The 14798-nt window shown below is 39.5% G+C and overlaps 1 protein-coding gene and 1 pseudogene across 5 annotated transcripts in view; one reads left to right on the top strand and one right to left on the bottom strand.

The window, feature by feature from the left end:
• Rap1gds1 (Rap1 GTPase-GDP dissociation stimulator 1) overlaps positions 1 to 14798 on the bottom strand; it is a 149563-nt gene that overhangs the window by 112501 nt on the left and 22264 nt on the right. For all 5 annotated transcript variants that reach the window (XM_045143260.1, XM_004661634.2, XM_045143259.1 and 2 more), the window contains exon 2: positions 11844 to 11951. In XM_045143260.1, coding sequence (XP_044999195.1) covers positions 11844 to 11951 — 108 coding nt within the window. The remainder of the gene's footprint in view (positions 1 to 11843; positions 11952 to 14798) is intronic.
• LOC105944243 lies at positions 12389 to 13485 on the top strand (annotated as a pseudogene).

Here is a 14798-nt window from a genome sequence, read left to right on the forward strand (position 1 = left end):
TATGTATATGCATGCATGAGTGTATAAGTGTGTGGTTCCTTTTTGGAATGTCCAAATAGCCAGTATCATTAATTTTGCATGCTGTCGTCATCATTAATACAAGGGCTATCAAAGACAAGCAATGAAATACTATAACATACATAACACATTGTGGTATTTCAATTTATGTCCCCCAATAGACTCAAGTGTTTTATTAAAAGCTTTTAACTTGAGCCGGGCGTGGTGGTGCACGCCTTTAATCCCAGCACTCGGGAGGCAGAGGTAGGAGGATCGCCGTGAGTTCAAGGCCACCCTGAGACTACAGAGTTAATTCCAGGTCAGCCTGGGCCAGAGTGAGACCCTACCTCGAAAAACCAAAAAAAAAAAAAAAAAAAAAAAAAAAAACATTTAACTTGGATTTCCAGCCACCTGGACAGAGTAAGTGTCACTGTGGGCAGATCCTGGAGTCCAACTCTAAGGTATGTTTGGGGTGGACCTGCATTCCAGCCTAAGGTAGGCAGAGTGCTTGAGCTTTGCTGGGGGTTCCCCACTGTTTGGCTGCCAGTTTTTGATGCTTGCTTTTGGTGGTGGTTTTCTCTCTCTACTTGGATCTGTGGAAGGGGGCCAGCCTCTTTAGCCATTATTTAACTTCCCCTGGATTTGTAAGCCTGAAATAAATCCTGTTTGTCTCATGAACTATATTTGGTTTGGAAGTTCATCCCAGCAGTGTGGCACTGACTACAACATACATACATATAAATATTATACAACTATATGTATATATGCCATTGTTTCTCAAACACACCTAGGAATGGAGATAAGTCTGTAAATTAGATATAATCACAGATTAGTAATAATAATAAAAAGCCATTAAAATAATAGACTGTAATCATTTATGTGAATGTGATGTTTTCTATATTCACTCCTCTTCTGATGATGAGAGATAAGACACTATCTGCATGGTGTCTTACCGCACATCATCACAATACACTGCCATCATGTTCCCACCTAGAAATATGTTATTCCTACTTTAACCAACATTTGTGCCAAACTGTGTACTTAGTTTCGGACAGAATAGCCAAACTAGCATAAATTTCTTTTTCCTTGCTCATAATTTCATGGATGAAAAGAGGTGTGTTCTTAACATACACCTTAGCCATATCAGCATACAATTCTTTCCTTACTTAGTTGAGAACTCTTCTGTTTACAGCTGAAGTAAGAAGTTTGTGGCCTGACCACCATCACATTTGCATCTGCAGACCATCTGTAAGTAATATAAAGGTTATTCTCTTTTTTGGTGTGTATGACTGTATATAATATGTGTGGTATGAGTACACGGTATAAGACATATATGTGCACCCTATTCACATTTGTGGAGAGGCCAAAGGAAGATGTCAGGTATACTGTTATATTGCTCATTTACCATATTTCCCTGAGACAGTCTCTCTCACTGAATCTGGAACTCCCTGTTTTTTTGGTTAGACTGGTTAAACAGAAAGCTACAAGGATAATTGTGTCTCCATTCCACTCAGCACTGGTTACAGGCATGTATGGCCATGCTCAGCATTTTTATATGGGTACTAAGAGATTGAACTTAGATTCTAATTCTTTTTTTTAAATTTAACTTATTAGTTTTCTTTTCAGCAAATACAGGCAGTTTGGTATCATTATTTAGGCTCATCCATGATCTATCCCTCCCATTGGACCCTCCTTGTTGATGTAAATGGGTCGTGAATTGTGGAGTTAGCCCACAGTTATTGGTACAATAAATGTCTCTGCATATCATGACCCAACATGTGACTCTGACATTCTTTCTGCCCCCTCTTCCGCAAAATTTCCCTGAGCCATGTTGGGTTCATTTTTGGTCTGCTTCAGTGCTGAGGTGTTGGGGCCTACACCTACCAACTCTCTATCAAAAAAAGTAATTGTTATCTCAATTTTCCGGGTGCTAACTTACTCTCCGTTGGAGATTCTAATTCTTGTGCAGCAAGCACATTTACCTACAGAGCCATTTCCCCAGCCCTATAAAGGATTATTTGAGAACAAGTAATTACAACAGTCAATCTGATAGTTGATCTGATAGACAACAGGTTTGATAACTGAGATAGCTACTAGTAACTGACAGACAAGGAACATTATGCATGAGTATGCTGGACAAAACAACGATTCATATGCCAGGAGGACTGGTGCAAAGATTCATTCTACTACTAAAAATGGCATGCAGAGCTACCATTTTAGACCCCTTAAGGCTGGAGAGCTATTCTGTTTCTGCTTTTGCTTCCTGTTTTGCTAATTAACCTTTGTTTGATTTACAAAAAATAATAAAGGGCATGCAGTTGAGGTTATGAATTTGGTTAGGGTGATTGCTTAGTCTCTAAAGTGCCTGACTTGCAAGCATGAGGACCTAAGATCAGTTCCCAATACCCATATAAAAAAGCCAGGTACACTTGTAACTCCAACACTGGAGTAGACAGATCTCTGGGGCTTACTGGTCAGGTAGTCTAGCTAGAACTGTTTAATTCTAGGCCAGTGGGAGACCCAGTCTCAAAAATATGACAGGGGAGGTATGGTAAGATGACTCAGCAAGTAAAGTTTTTGCTGCACTAGCTTGAGGTTATGAGTCAAATCCCAAATACACACACACACAAATGTTGAAGTCAGATGTGGCAGCGTACACGTTTAGTCCCAGCACTCAAGAGGCTGAGGTAGGAGGACTGTGGTGAGTTAGAGGCCAGTCTAGGCTACAGAGTAAGTTCCAGGTCAGCCTGGAATAGAGATTGCTTCAATCCTTCCCCAAAAATTTCAGGGGTGGTAGTATGTACCTATAATCCCAGCATTGTGAAGAAAGAGACAGGGACTCACTTGGGTTCACTAGCTAGCTAGTCTAGTTGAAAGGATGAACTCTAGGTTCAGAAAGATTATGTCTAAAATAATAAAGTACACAGGGAAAATACCTGATGTCAAGCCTTAACAAGCGCATGCACACGCACGCGCGCACACACACGCAGGAGTTGTTTATTTCTTGAATTTTCCATTTGTTATTTCATTTATTTATTTGACAAGGAGGGAGGCAGATAGAGAGAATGCGTGCACCAGGGCCTCTAGCCACTGCAAATGAACTCCAGATGCATGTGCCACTTGTGCAACTGGCTTACATGGGTACTGGTGCTGGGTCCTTAGGTTTCTCAGGCAGGTGCCTTAACTGCTAAGCCAACTCTCCAGCTCTTCATTTGTTATTTTAATACCACAGTTAACCATGGGTAACTGGATCAGAAGATAATTGGGACCACTGTGCATGAACAAATAATTCAGTTAATGTCAATCAAATATGTAACCTCAGACAGCTAGAGCTTCCAACAGTTTTCAATGATTTTAAGTCAGTCCTAGAATACTAAATATTAAGAATGTTATATATTTCCTGTACAAACTTGGAATAAAGTATCATTTAAATTATTTTATACAGTTACAGTTCTAATCTGAAATGTTCCTCACATATTTTGAGTGCTTGCTCCCTGGCAGGTAATGATGGATGGTCAAGAGAATGGGAATACTTTAAGAAGTAGAGTGTGGGGCTGGAGAGATGGCTTAGCAGTTAAGGTACTTGACTGCAAAACCAAAGGACCCAGGTTCAATTCCCCAGAACCCACATAAGGCAGATGCACATGGTGGCACATGTGTTTGCAATTCATTTGCAATGGCTGGAGGCCCTAGTGTGCCTATTCTCTCCCTCATAAATAAATAAATTTAAATAAATTTAAAAGAAGTGGATTGTGGCTGGCAGAAATAGGTGTACAGGGGCAGGACTTTGAAGGTTTAACTTAGCCCTAGTGTTGCTTTCTGCTTCCTGTTCCATTGCCAAGTGAAGAACTGACACAGTGAGCCACTTCGTCATACTTTCCCTGCTACGATGGGATGAAATCCCCTGAACTTGTAACTCAATGACCCTCTTTCCAGCATTTCTTGTACTCCACGATACCAGGTAGGGTGCCAATTTGTTAATCCAGGGGGGAATAAAGCAGACTTTGAAGAATAGGACACTCCTTGAGCACTCAGGCCCCTTCAAAAGAGTTGACATTCTTGTTGCCCCAGCGCAGGTCAGCTAGTCCAGTCTCAAAGGTTGTAATCTCTCAGCTGCAGCTGAATGGGCAAGAGTTCACCCAAAGATTTTTCTTTCTGTGCCATATCCCTCTGCACACACCAGTTCATTTCTACGCAAAGCAACCCTGCACAACTTCTTAGGACATGGGCACAAGAGCAAGCTTCTCACACAAACTGCTAGCCCAGTCCAGGCAAAAGCACTTTCTCACCCTCATAAGCCAAACCTCACAGTCCATAGTTCTTACTGCCTTCAGGTCTTTCAGCTCTGACCAGGATAGACCATCAAGCTGTACTTACAGCACTGCAAGGCATCTCTTAGGCCAAAGTTTCAACTCCTTCCACTTTCCTCTTAAAAAACAGCTCCAAAAGGCCGAAGCCACATAGTCAGGTGTCTAGCAGCAACCCCACTCCTCGGTACCACTTTACTGTTGCAGTCCGGTTCGCATTGCTGGTAGAAATCACCCAACCAAGAGTAGCTTCTGGGAAAAAGAGATTTATTTTGGCTTACAGGCTCAAGGGGAAGCTCCATGATGGCAGGGGAAAACGATGGCATGAGCAGAGGGTGGACATCACCCTCTGGCCAACAGAAGGTGGACCACAGCAACAAGAGGGTGTGCCAAACACTGGCATGGGGAAACTGGCTATAAAGCCCTTAAGCCCGCCCCCAACAATACACTCCCTCCAGGAGGCATTAATTCCCAAATATCCATCAGCTGGGGAGCTAGCATTCACATCACCTAAGTTTATGGGGGACACCTGAATCAAACCACCACAGTTAGGTTTTGAGAACCTTTATTCACTGTTAATGGTAGTGTAGATTGATGCAGCTACTATGGAAATCAGTGTGGTGTTTTCTCAAAAACTACAAATTGTGCTACGTCCACAGCGACCTCGCCTGTGTAGCAAAGATGCCTCTACACTGGAAGAGAGCTGAGGACAGAGGGCCAGCACTCCTCGGAGGGATGCCCCCGGTGACCCCTTGGCAGTCGGTTACTGTAATGGTTCCTGCTGCCCATAAGAAGTCACGAAGACCCGATTGCTGGCGCCAATGGGCTGTTTTCTGCGTTCTGTTTCTTTCCTGCTTCCTTCTAGTTGTTTGTCTAAGAACAGCTAATTCAACGCTTACTAGTAATCATGCACGCAATCAGAGTACAAGAACAATCTGAGCATTGAATGTGCCCCTCCTATAATTAGGGCAATGGAGGGAATGTATAACTCTACTAAGAATAAAAAATTAACTTTAGGACAATTTTTTGTTGGTGTAGAGCAAAAACAGCTTATGATGTTTAAGAACGATACTAAGCCTGACAATATGAAAGTAGAAATGTTGATCGGTAATGTTCCTAAGAAGCATGACAGTTCTGCAGAAAAGGAGTTACAAAACTTAGGCATTCCCACCAGGAAACTTCCTGGGGGATATGTTCAGTACTTGATCAAGGGCAGATGGTGGACACCACCGAAGTGGACTCCTAGAGCTGGAAACTACTTAGATCCACTCCCCTATGAGGGAGGATATGATGAATTCGGTAATAGATGGGTGAATTATGAAGGAAAAAGGAGGCTATGGCATTCTCTTCCATTTATGGAACGCTTAGCAAGGAAGTGTAAGCCTTGGTGTTTATACAATAAACAAGTAAGAAGGGAATTTCTGGAAAGTATTACACCAGCCTTAAAATATTGGTGGTCTTTTGGATGGAAACACTTTTATAATGAATATGAGGATTATATAAATGATTTAATAAGTGGAAAAAAGATGGTTTGGGACAGTCCTTGGGGCATGACAGTCCTTGGGGTATAAGAAATAAGTAACCTGTTATTCACCTCATACCTTTTGCCCTAGTTTCTGTTCATATAATGTTGTGGTCAATGGCAAGACGTGCTTCTCAGAAAATGGGTACATTTCCTGCCTGATAAACACTATATGTATGCTTAGAGTAGAACAATACTTAAGATTGTTTAGATTAATAATTCTTGAGATCACTTGTTCAATCTGTATAAAACCTTGATGAAAACTTCAGTAAATCACAGCAGCATATTCAACTTAGAGTGTGTCTGTCTGTCATTTCCTCGCTGAATCCCGAGTTCTCCTTGAGCCTTCGCCCTTGTTCTCCCTCGGTCCTGATCTCCCCGAGAGTCAGTCCGTGGCAAAATTGAGCCGGGCATGGTGGCACATGCGTTTAATCCCAGCACTCGGAAGGCAGAGGTAGGAGGATCGTCATGAGTTCAAGGCTACCCTGAGAATCCATAGTAAATTCCAGGTCAGCCTGGACCAGAGTGAGACCCTACCTCAAAAAACCAAAAAAAAAAAAAAAAAGAAAACTACAAATTGAACTATCATATGATCTAGCCAATGGACTTTATACCCTGTGAGACAAATACTTACACGTCCATATTCATTCCTGCTTTATTTGCAATGGCTAGTAAATAGAACAAAACCTAGATGTCCATCAACTGATGAACTTAAAATAAAAATGTGGTACATATATAAAACTGAATTTTAGTCAGCTATAAAGAAAAATAAAGCTATGAAAATTTCAGGAAAATGGATAGAAATAGAAAAAAAAACTATATTGCATTAACCCAGGCTCAGCAAGACAAAAGTCGCATGGTGCTCTCTCATATGTGGATCCTACCTTTTAATGTTTTCATGTAAATAAGGGGATATATAGTTAGATATAAGATATGAAAGGAGACAAGTAGAGGCAAACAAGAGGTGAAGAGAAGTGAGGAAGGGCAAAAGGAAACGTGTAATATGAAAAGAGAATGAAGGCTATATTGGGGAGAGAGGGCATAAGGGGCTGCAGTTAAAGCTGCTTGCTTGCAAAGCCTGCTGGTTAGGTTTCAGATCCCCAGTAGCCACATAAAGCTAGATGCACAAAGCAGCGCAGGTTTCCAGAGTTCATTAGTAGTGACAAGAGGCCCTGGTGTGCCTATTCCCTCTCTCATTCTCTCTCTGCTTGTAAACAAGTAACTTTTTAAAGTGTTTAAATTGAAGTAGAGGAAGCAGAAAGACTGTTAGAGCCAGAGCTACCATGTGGATAGGAATACCCTGAAGCATGGTAACCCCGCTTCCCCAGAGACTGACTGAGGCATTCATGATTCCATAGAGAATACCAAAATCCACTGAGAAAGGCTCCCAAAGAAATGGGAATGGGGCAGGGGATAAAAGTATATAACTTTCTATAAAATTAAATTTAAAAAACAACAATGCTTAAGACTAGCTGTGGTGGCACACATCTTTAATCCCAGGCAGACGTAGGAGGATCACTGTGAATTCCAGACCAGTGTGGGACTACATAGTGAATTCCAGGTCAGCCTGGACTAGAGCCAAACATTACTTTGAAAATCCAATTAATTAATTAACAAGATGCTCTTCTTATGATTATCATGTTAATTTTCCTCATCTTTGTGTCTCTAAACTAGTAGTTTCTTTTGCAAAGTAACTGAGATTTCATAATCTCTAAAGATAAACCCTGTCTTTATGTTTAGGGAAAGACAAGAGGTAGCCTATTGTTTTAAAATTTTCAAATGAGCATATGAACATATAACCATGCTAAAGTTCAGCAAGTATTACTAGAAATCTTGTAGCTACACTCTTAATCAAAAGACACCAGAACAAACAGACTGATATCTTGGCTGGTGGCCTTCATATATTTACTAAAAATATTTTTAAAGTGAGATCTGAAGTGTTTATGAGAGTGAATGAATGACTTATTAATTTGGATCAGAGATTTACAGAGAAAGCTTGGTTAAGCAAAATGTGTTCTATAAAAATCCAGTAAGTTTTCAAATATTCTAATTCTTAATCTTTTACAATTTACAGTACCATACTTGAAGGAAAGAGAGGAGGAGGAAGGGAAGAAACCACTTCAGAGTCATATTTCAAAGTAAAAAATTCTAGTTTCAGATTGTAATCACTTGCAATGTACAGTTCAGATATACCAAATCTATATACAGTGAATAAATTTCAAATTTGTATTTCTGAAGGGATATCATTTCCAATGACAGATACAACTCTTAAGTCAAAGACTGACCATCTGCATGAACTCCTTTTACCTGTATTAATTTCTTTTGTGTTGGTAGTCTTAGACATGAAAATGTTTATATGGGCTGGAGAGATGGCTTAGCGGTTAAGCGCTTGCCTGTGAAGCCTAAGGACCCCGGTTCGAGGCTCGGTTCCCCAGGTCCCACGTTAGCCAGATGCATAAGGGGGCGCACGCATCTGGAGTTAGTTTGCAGAGGCTGGAAGCCCTGGTGCACCCATTCCCTCTCTCTCCCTCTATCTGTCTTTCTCTTTGTGTCTGTCATTCTCAAATAAATAAATAAATAAATAAATAAATAAATAAATAAATAAATAAATAATTAAAAAAATAGAAAATGTTTATAAATATTGCCTTAGGTTTTTAAAATAACACTTCTTTTATTTCCTTTCTGGGAAGTCACTCATTATGTTGATATTTTCCAGGTTTTATTATGTACCTTGTAGTTATATGTTCTTAACATTTTGTAATACAAAACTTTAGGACCATTTTCAATAAACAGGTATAACAAATAAACCCACAATGGGTCTCAAATTCAACCTAGTTTATATGCTTACCAGTATTTCTTGAATCTGTTTTTTATTTTTATTTTTGTTTATTTATTTATTTGAGAGCGACAGAGAGAAGGAGGCAGAGAGAGAGAGAGAGAATAGGCATGCCAGAGCTTCCAGCCTCTGTAAACAAACTCCAGATGCATGCACCCCCTTTGTGCATCTGGCTAACGTGGGTCCTGGGGAATTGAGCCTCAAACCAGGGTCCTTAGGCTTCACAAGCAAGCACTTAACCGCTAAGCCATCTCTCCAGCCCCTGAATCTGTTTTTTAAAAGGCTGCAAACTTTTCTCTGTGTGTATGTGTGATGGATGTATCCATACATGAGGAAGCCACAGGAGAATGTCACGTGTCATTCTCTTTCACTCATCTGAATGTTTCCTTCAGAGAGAGTCTCTCACTGAATCAGGAGCTATTTTCAGTTAGACTGGCTGACCAGGGAGCCCCAGTGATTCTCCCTGGCTTCCACTTTCCACAGGATTAGGATTAAGGGCAGGTGTGGCCACACCCAGCTGTTTACTAGGGTGCTGGGGAATCAGGTCCCAATGCTTGTGTGGCAAACATTCTAACTGCTAAGGCATCTCGCAGCCCCAATGCTGTAAAATGCTTGCTTCCTTTTCTCATTTCCCTTCATCTTCATCCCCGTAAGAAGACAACTTATACCATTTTACTTGTAAACCGAGGATATCACCTGCATGTCCATCAGTTTCTAAAGCAAGTGGTCTCCTTAAAAAATTCCCCCTTTTCGGAGGAAGATACTTAATAGGTTGATATTGTATATATGTAATTACAATGATTGTAATGGGGAGGTAATATGATTGAGAATGGAATTTCAAACGGGAAAGTGTGGGGGTGGGGAGGGAGGGAATTACCATGGGATATATTTTATAATCATGGAAAATGTTAATAAAAATTAAAATAAATAAATAAATTAATTAAAAAAAAGGGGGGACTGGAGAGATGGCTTAACAGTTAAGATGTTTGCCTGCAAAGCCAAAGGACCTCATTTTGATTCCCCAGGACCCATGTAAGCCAGATACACAAAGTGGCACATGCATCTGGAGTTCATCACCAGTATCTGGAGGCCCTGGAACACCCACTCTCTCTCTTAATTTATCTCTCTCAAATAAATAAATAAATTTTACAAAGTAAAGAAAAAAAAAATTCCCCCTTTTCCCAACAAACATAGAGGAAAAGAAAAAAAAATCAAAACTGGTGATGGGAAATAAAGAGATTATAAGGAGCTGGAGAGATGGCTTAGCGGTTAAGGCGTTTTGCCTGCAGTGCCAAAAAGATCCCGGTTTGATTCTCTAGGACCCACATAAGCCAGATGCACAAGGGGGGGAGTGCATGCATCTGGAGTTTGTTTGCAGTGGCTAGAGGCCCTGTTGTGCCCATTCTTTCTTTCTCTCTCTTTCTCTCTCAAATAAATAAATAAATAAAATATTTCAAAAGAGAGATTATAATAAAACAATTTCAAAAACAAGCTGGATGCCAGGCATGGAGGCATACTCAGGATATTGAGGCTGAGTTTGAGTCCAGCCTGGGCTATAAGTAGAATTTGACATCAGCCTGGGCTAGACACCCTGGTTCAAAAACCATGAAAGAAAAAAAGCTGAAGTAATTTACATAAAATAAGAATGTCATTATGTATAGTTATCTACATGGACATTTGTCAAAAACCTAGTCACTACTGAATTCTTTCGAGTTTCGAGACCAGTGTTATGCTATGCAAAAGTACTTCTATGATTATAGTAGAATGTTTTATACTTGTAATCTTCACTAAGACAGGTACTTACTGGGCTACTACTGAAAAGTAACACCAAGAGATTTCATTTTAACTTTACTTAGTTGTATTAAATATAAAAAGCCTGCTTCTCCTATAATGACAGCACAGCCTCTTTTTTCTTTACCATCTTGAGCCTTATGTACATGTTCTTACTGAACTTGTTTCAGCACTGTCTGCTATCTCTAGGATAAAATAACCATTATCTCAAAGGAAACAGAATGGCTGGAATACAGACTATGCCCTAGTCTGCATCTGAACTGTTCCCCACAGGCTCATGTGTTGAATGCTTGATTTACAGCTGGTGTCACGATTTTGGAAGGTGCTGGGGATTTTTTTTTTGGTTGGGGGGGGTAGGAGGTACTAGCTGAAAGAGAATTACTAAGTTCCTTTACAGGTCTTCCTCTCACCCGGGTTGCCATGAGTTGAGCAACTCTGCTCCTCATGATCTGCCACGTCTATCAGCCAAAACAAATCCTTCCTCCCTTAAGCTATTTCCATTACAGTGAAAAGAAAAGTTAACAATCTAGCTTTAAAAGGTACTTTGTCGATGAAGAATAGTACTGTAATCACTCATTTAGATTTTTCTAGGCAACTTAATAAAAAGAAAAAGAAAAAAGAAATAACATCTCTTAGTGCTTGAAATTGAAGCCATACCAATATATATTCTTGGTGAATTCTCTGTCAGCTACATAATTAGTCCATAAAAACAAAATGACATAATTAAATACAAAAACAGTATGACCAAGCAGAATTGCAGTAACAGATGAAAATCATTTTTAACCTAACTATTCACTATAATAATACAGAAATTATTGAATAAAACTATGTTAAATCAAGTACAAACTTAAGACTACTAATGAAAAATTATGTGATTTCTATCTTTGAAATGAGTTACCATAATACCAAACATCAAACTTGACTTCAAATTGTGAGGAATTTTTGGATGACTATTTATGGTATACATACTGTAAGAATATACTTAAGGTTTTAAAATAAAACTGTTTTAAAAGGTAAATAACAGCTCAGAAAAAAAGTGCTTTAAGATTCCCTTCAGTTTTTCCTTTCTCCTCCTCCTTTTTAAGCACAAATGTAGGTGTTAAGAGAAAAAAGAAAAACAACTGTGGTTTGTCTGTTAGGAAAGAAATAATGGCTCCTCTCTGGGACTGATATAAATGTCATTACCAATCAATTTCTCCTTTCTTTGCCTATGAGTTGGGCTTTGAGTACCTTGGGGGTGGAGGGTAGGTAGGAGGATGGAACACTGAAAGCAATCTCAGGATTCAAGTATAAAAAAGAATCAAAAGAATGTGCTTAATCATATACCAAATTCTGAGCACACTGAATTCATTCATTTTTGTTTGGAACTTGAGTTAACAATAAAACTTACTATTTTGAGCCAGGGCCTGAAGCAGACAATCCAAGCATCCTTCTAAACTATCTTCAGTCCTGTCCACAGCTGTTATCTTCAGTTTCTTTAAGGTATCACTTAGATTATCTGTTTACAGAAAACATAAATATCAAAAAATTCACTGAATTTATGACATCACATATTGAAAGGATATACATGGTAAAGGAATAACCAGGTACCACTAATAAGCAAAAGGCTTCCATCACACTGAACTGACCTCCACACATTCCAAATGGCACCAGACTGCACTATTGCAAATTTTAAAATAAAACTGTCCGTTGAACAAATATGAAATATGCACTATAAATAATGATGATACCAGGAACATTAAAGATTATCACAGAACATCTATTTCAATATTCTTATATCATTGTTAAGAACCACATAACTAGGAAAGTTATTCATAAAAAACACAGTTTGGGATGCACACTCGGGGTTTCACAGGCTGGAAGGGTGGCCATGTGGCTGAGGTGACTGGGAACTGAGCAACTCAGATCTGCTTGGCAAACCTGGTGTGTATCACCATGCTGGCTGCAAGGTTTTTGTGTCTCCAGACACTACCTTCCAAGATTTTCCACCCAACTTTCACCTAGGCCTCTCCCATTGTGAAGAATTCCATCACAAAGAATCATTGGCTTCTGACACCCAGAAGGGAATATGCCACCAAGACAAGAACTGGGATCCACCGTGGGAAAACTGCTCAAGAACGGAAACAAGCAGCATTTGCACCATCAATGGAAAAATATTTAAAATTTATCAGATGGGAAGGTGGTTTGTGGCTGGAAGGGCAGCTGTTGAGCTTGGAGCATGTCTAATGAGATTGGAGCTATTAAAAAGGCTGTAGTTTGGCCTCAATATGTGAATAATAGATTTCATTTTACTTATATGGACTTAGCAGGAAGTACTGGTTTAACAGCTTTATCTGCCTGGGCAGAGACCAGAACTCCTGGGCTCATGAACTTTATGATGAGAGGCTCTTAGGTAGCAATTGGTGCAACTTCTGCAGCCATGATTGGAGCTGAATTGCTAGTACAGTTGTTATCATATAAGCCTAGCCTAGGACCAAAGAATCTTGCTTGGATGTTGCATTCTGGTTTGACAGGTGCAGTGGTGGCTCCCATGGCAACCATAGGAGGTCTGTAGCTCCTCAGACCTGCATGGTATACTGCTGGCATTGTGGGAGGTGTCTCTACCATAGCCATGTGTGTACCCAGTGAGAAGTTTCTGAACATGGGGGCACCTCTCAGAGTGGGCATAGGTGTCACCCTTGTGTCCTCATTGGGATCTATGTTCCTTACACCTTTCACAGTGGCTGGTGCCACTCTGTACTCAGTGGCAATGTATGGTGGGCTAGTCCTTTTCAGCATGTTCCTTTTGTATGACACTCAGAAAGTGATCAGATGTGCAGAAACACCAGCATATGGAACTTCACAAATGTGATCTCATCAACTCGATGTTGGGAATCTACACGGATACATTAAATATATTTATGTGAGTCATAGCTATGCTAGCAACTGGAAGCAACAGAAAAGAAATGAAAGGACAACTTGTGCACAGCTGTCTGCTGCACTGGATGTATTGCTGTTTAGTGGAGGCAAATAAGTCAAAATACTCTGTATAAGCAGCTTTCATGTTCAAGTAGTGTGATCCATCCCCTTCTGGAGAATAAATTCAGTAGTTCTCTCTCAAGTAAGCACATAAATTTATAACTGTAGTGCTTGAATAAAAATGCATTAATGGATATGAAAGCTAAGATTTGTATGAGAATTTAAGTATTTTTAATTTACATTAGCAACTAAGTGATTCTGTATATTTTGAGACATGGGGAATGTTTTAAGGGGTGTAGAGGTTTTTGAGTGTTTGGGGTATAGCACTGGAATCGTGCTGAGCAGTTCTTCCCCTCTGCTCTCCACGTCTCCTTCCACTGTCAGAACAGTTCAGAATGTTCATACTGAGAATCCCTGGTGGAATTATATGTATGTGAGTTTGACTTTTAAGTCTCCTAAAAACAAAGTGTCTTTATTTTCAAGATAAGATACTTCAAAGCATGAGGCTTGTTTATTTTCAAGTATATGAATAATATATTTGTAGAAGCTTATTGCATATTTTGGACATCTAATTAAACACATCCTTGCTTCCTCACCTCTGAGCTTTAGCAGCCTTGTCATAAAAGCCAGTTTGTGGTGCACACTGAAATCAACATAGTAGTTTTTCCTCTAAAGCTGTGAACTTCGTGCATTCCCTCCCTCTCAGACCAAACATATAAAAGCAAAGCAAAACCAGTTGTCTTGTGTGTAAGTGGAGAGTGTAATGAAGAACTGCTTCACGACTTTGATTTGGAACACTCTCCCTCCATACAGTACTACTTCTCTTTATGACATTTTGTGGGTTTTTTTGATAGAGAATCTTTTCGAAGCCTTCGGCAAATGAAAAGAAACCTGTGTAACAGTTTAGATGATTACTGTTTTGAATACTTATTCTAGTTATCCAGAAATAACTATTTTAACCACTTCAAAGTTCACTTAACCATTTCAAAGCTTATTTCTGAAATAAAAGTACCAGCCAGAAACCAACAAAAACACAGTTTTTTTCTACTCTTTTAATTTTATTTTTAATATTTTGCCTTGTGAGTAGCAAGAAAAAGAATGGGCACAGCAGGGTCTCTTGCCACTGCAAATGAACTCCAGACACATGAGCCACTTCATGCATCTGGCTTTATGTGGGTACTGGGGAACTGAATGCAGGCCAACAGGCTTTGCAAGCAAGTGCCTTTAAATGCTGAGGTATTTTCCCAGCCATATTCTTGTATTTTAAAGACATAATATGAAAATGAAGGTTTAGAAAAGTTTCAAGGTAATGGCTTCAAATAATACCAAGTATATCTATAAAACCTACTTTAAACATTAACATTTGAAAAATATTCCATAAAGTACT

This window comes from Jaculus jaculus, chromosome 2, assembly GCF_020740685.1.
Source record: "Jaculus jaculus isolate mJacJac1 chromosome 2, mJacJac1.mat.Y.cur, whole genome shotgun sequence".
In the NCBI taxonomy this organism is placed as follows: domain Eukaryota; kingdom Metazoa; phylum Chordata; class Mammalia; order Rodentia; family Dipodidae; genus Jaculus; species Jaculus jaculus.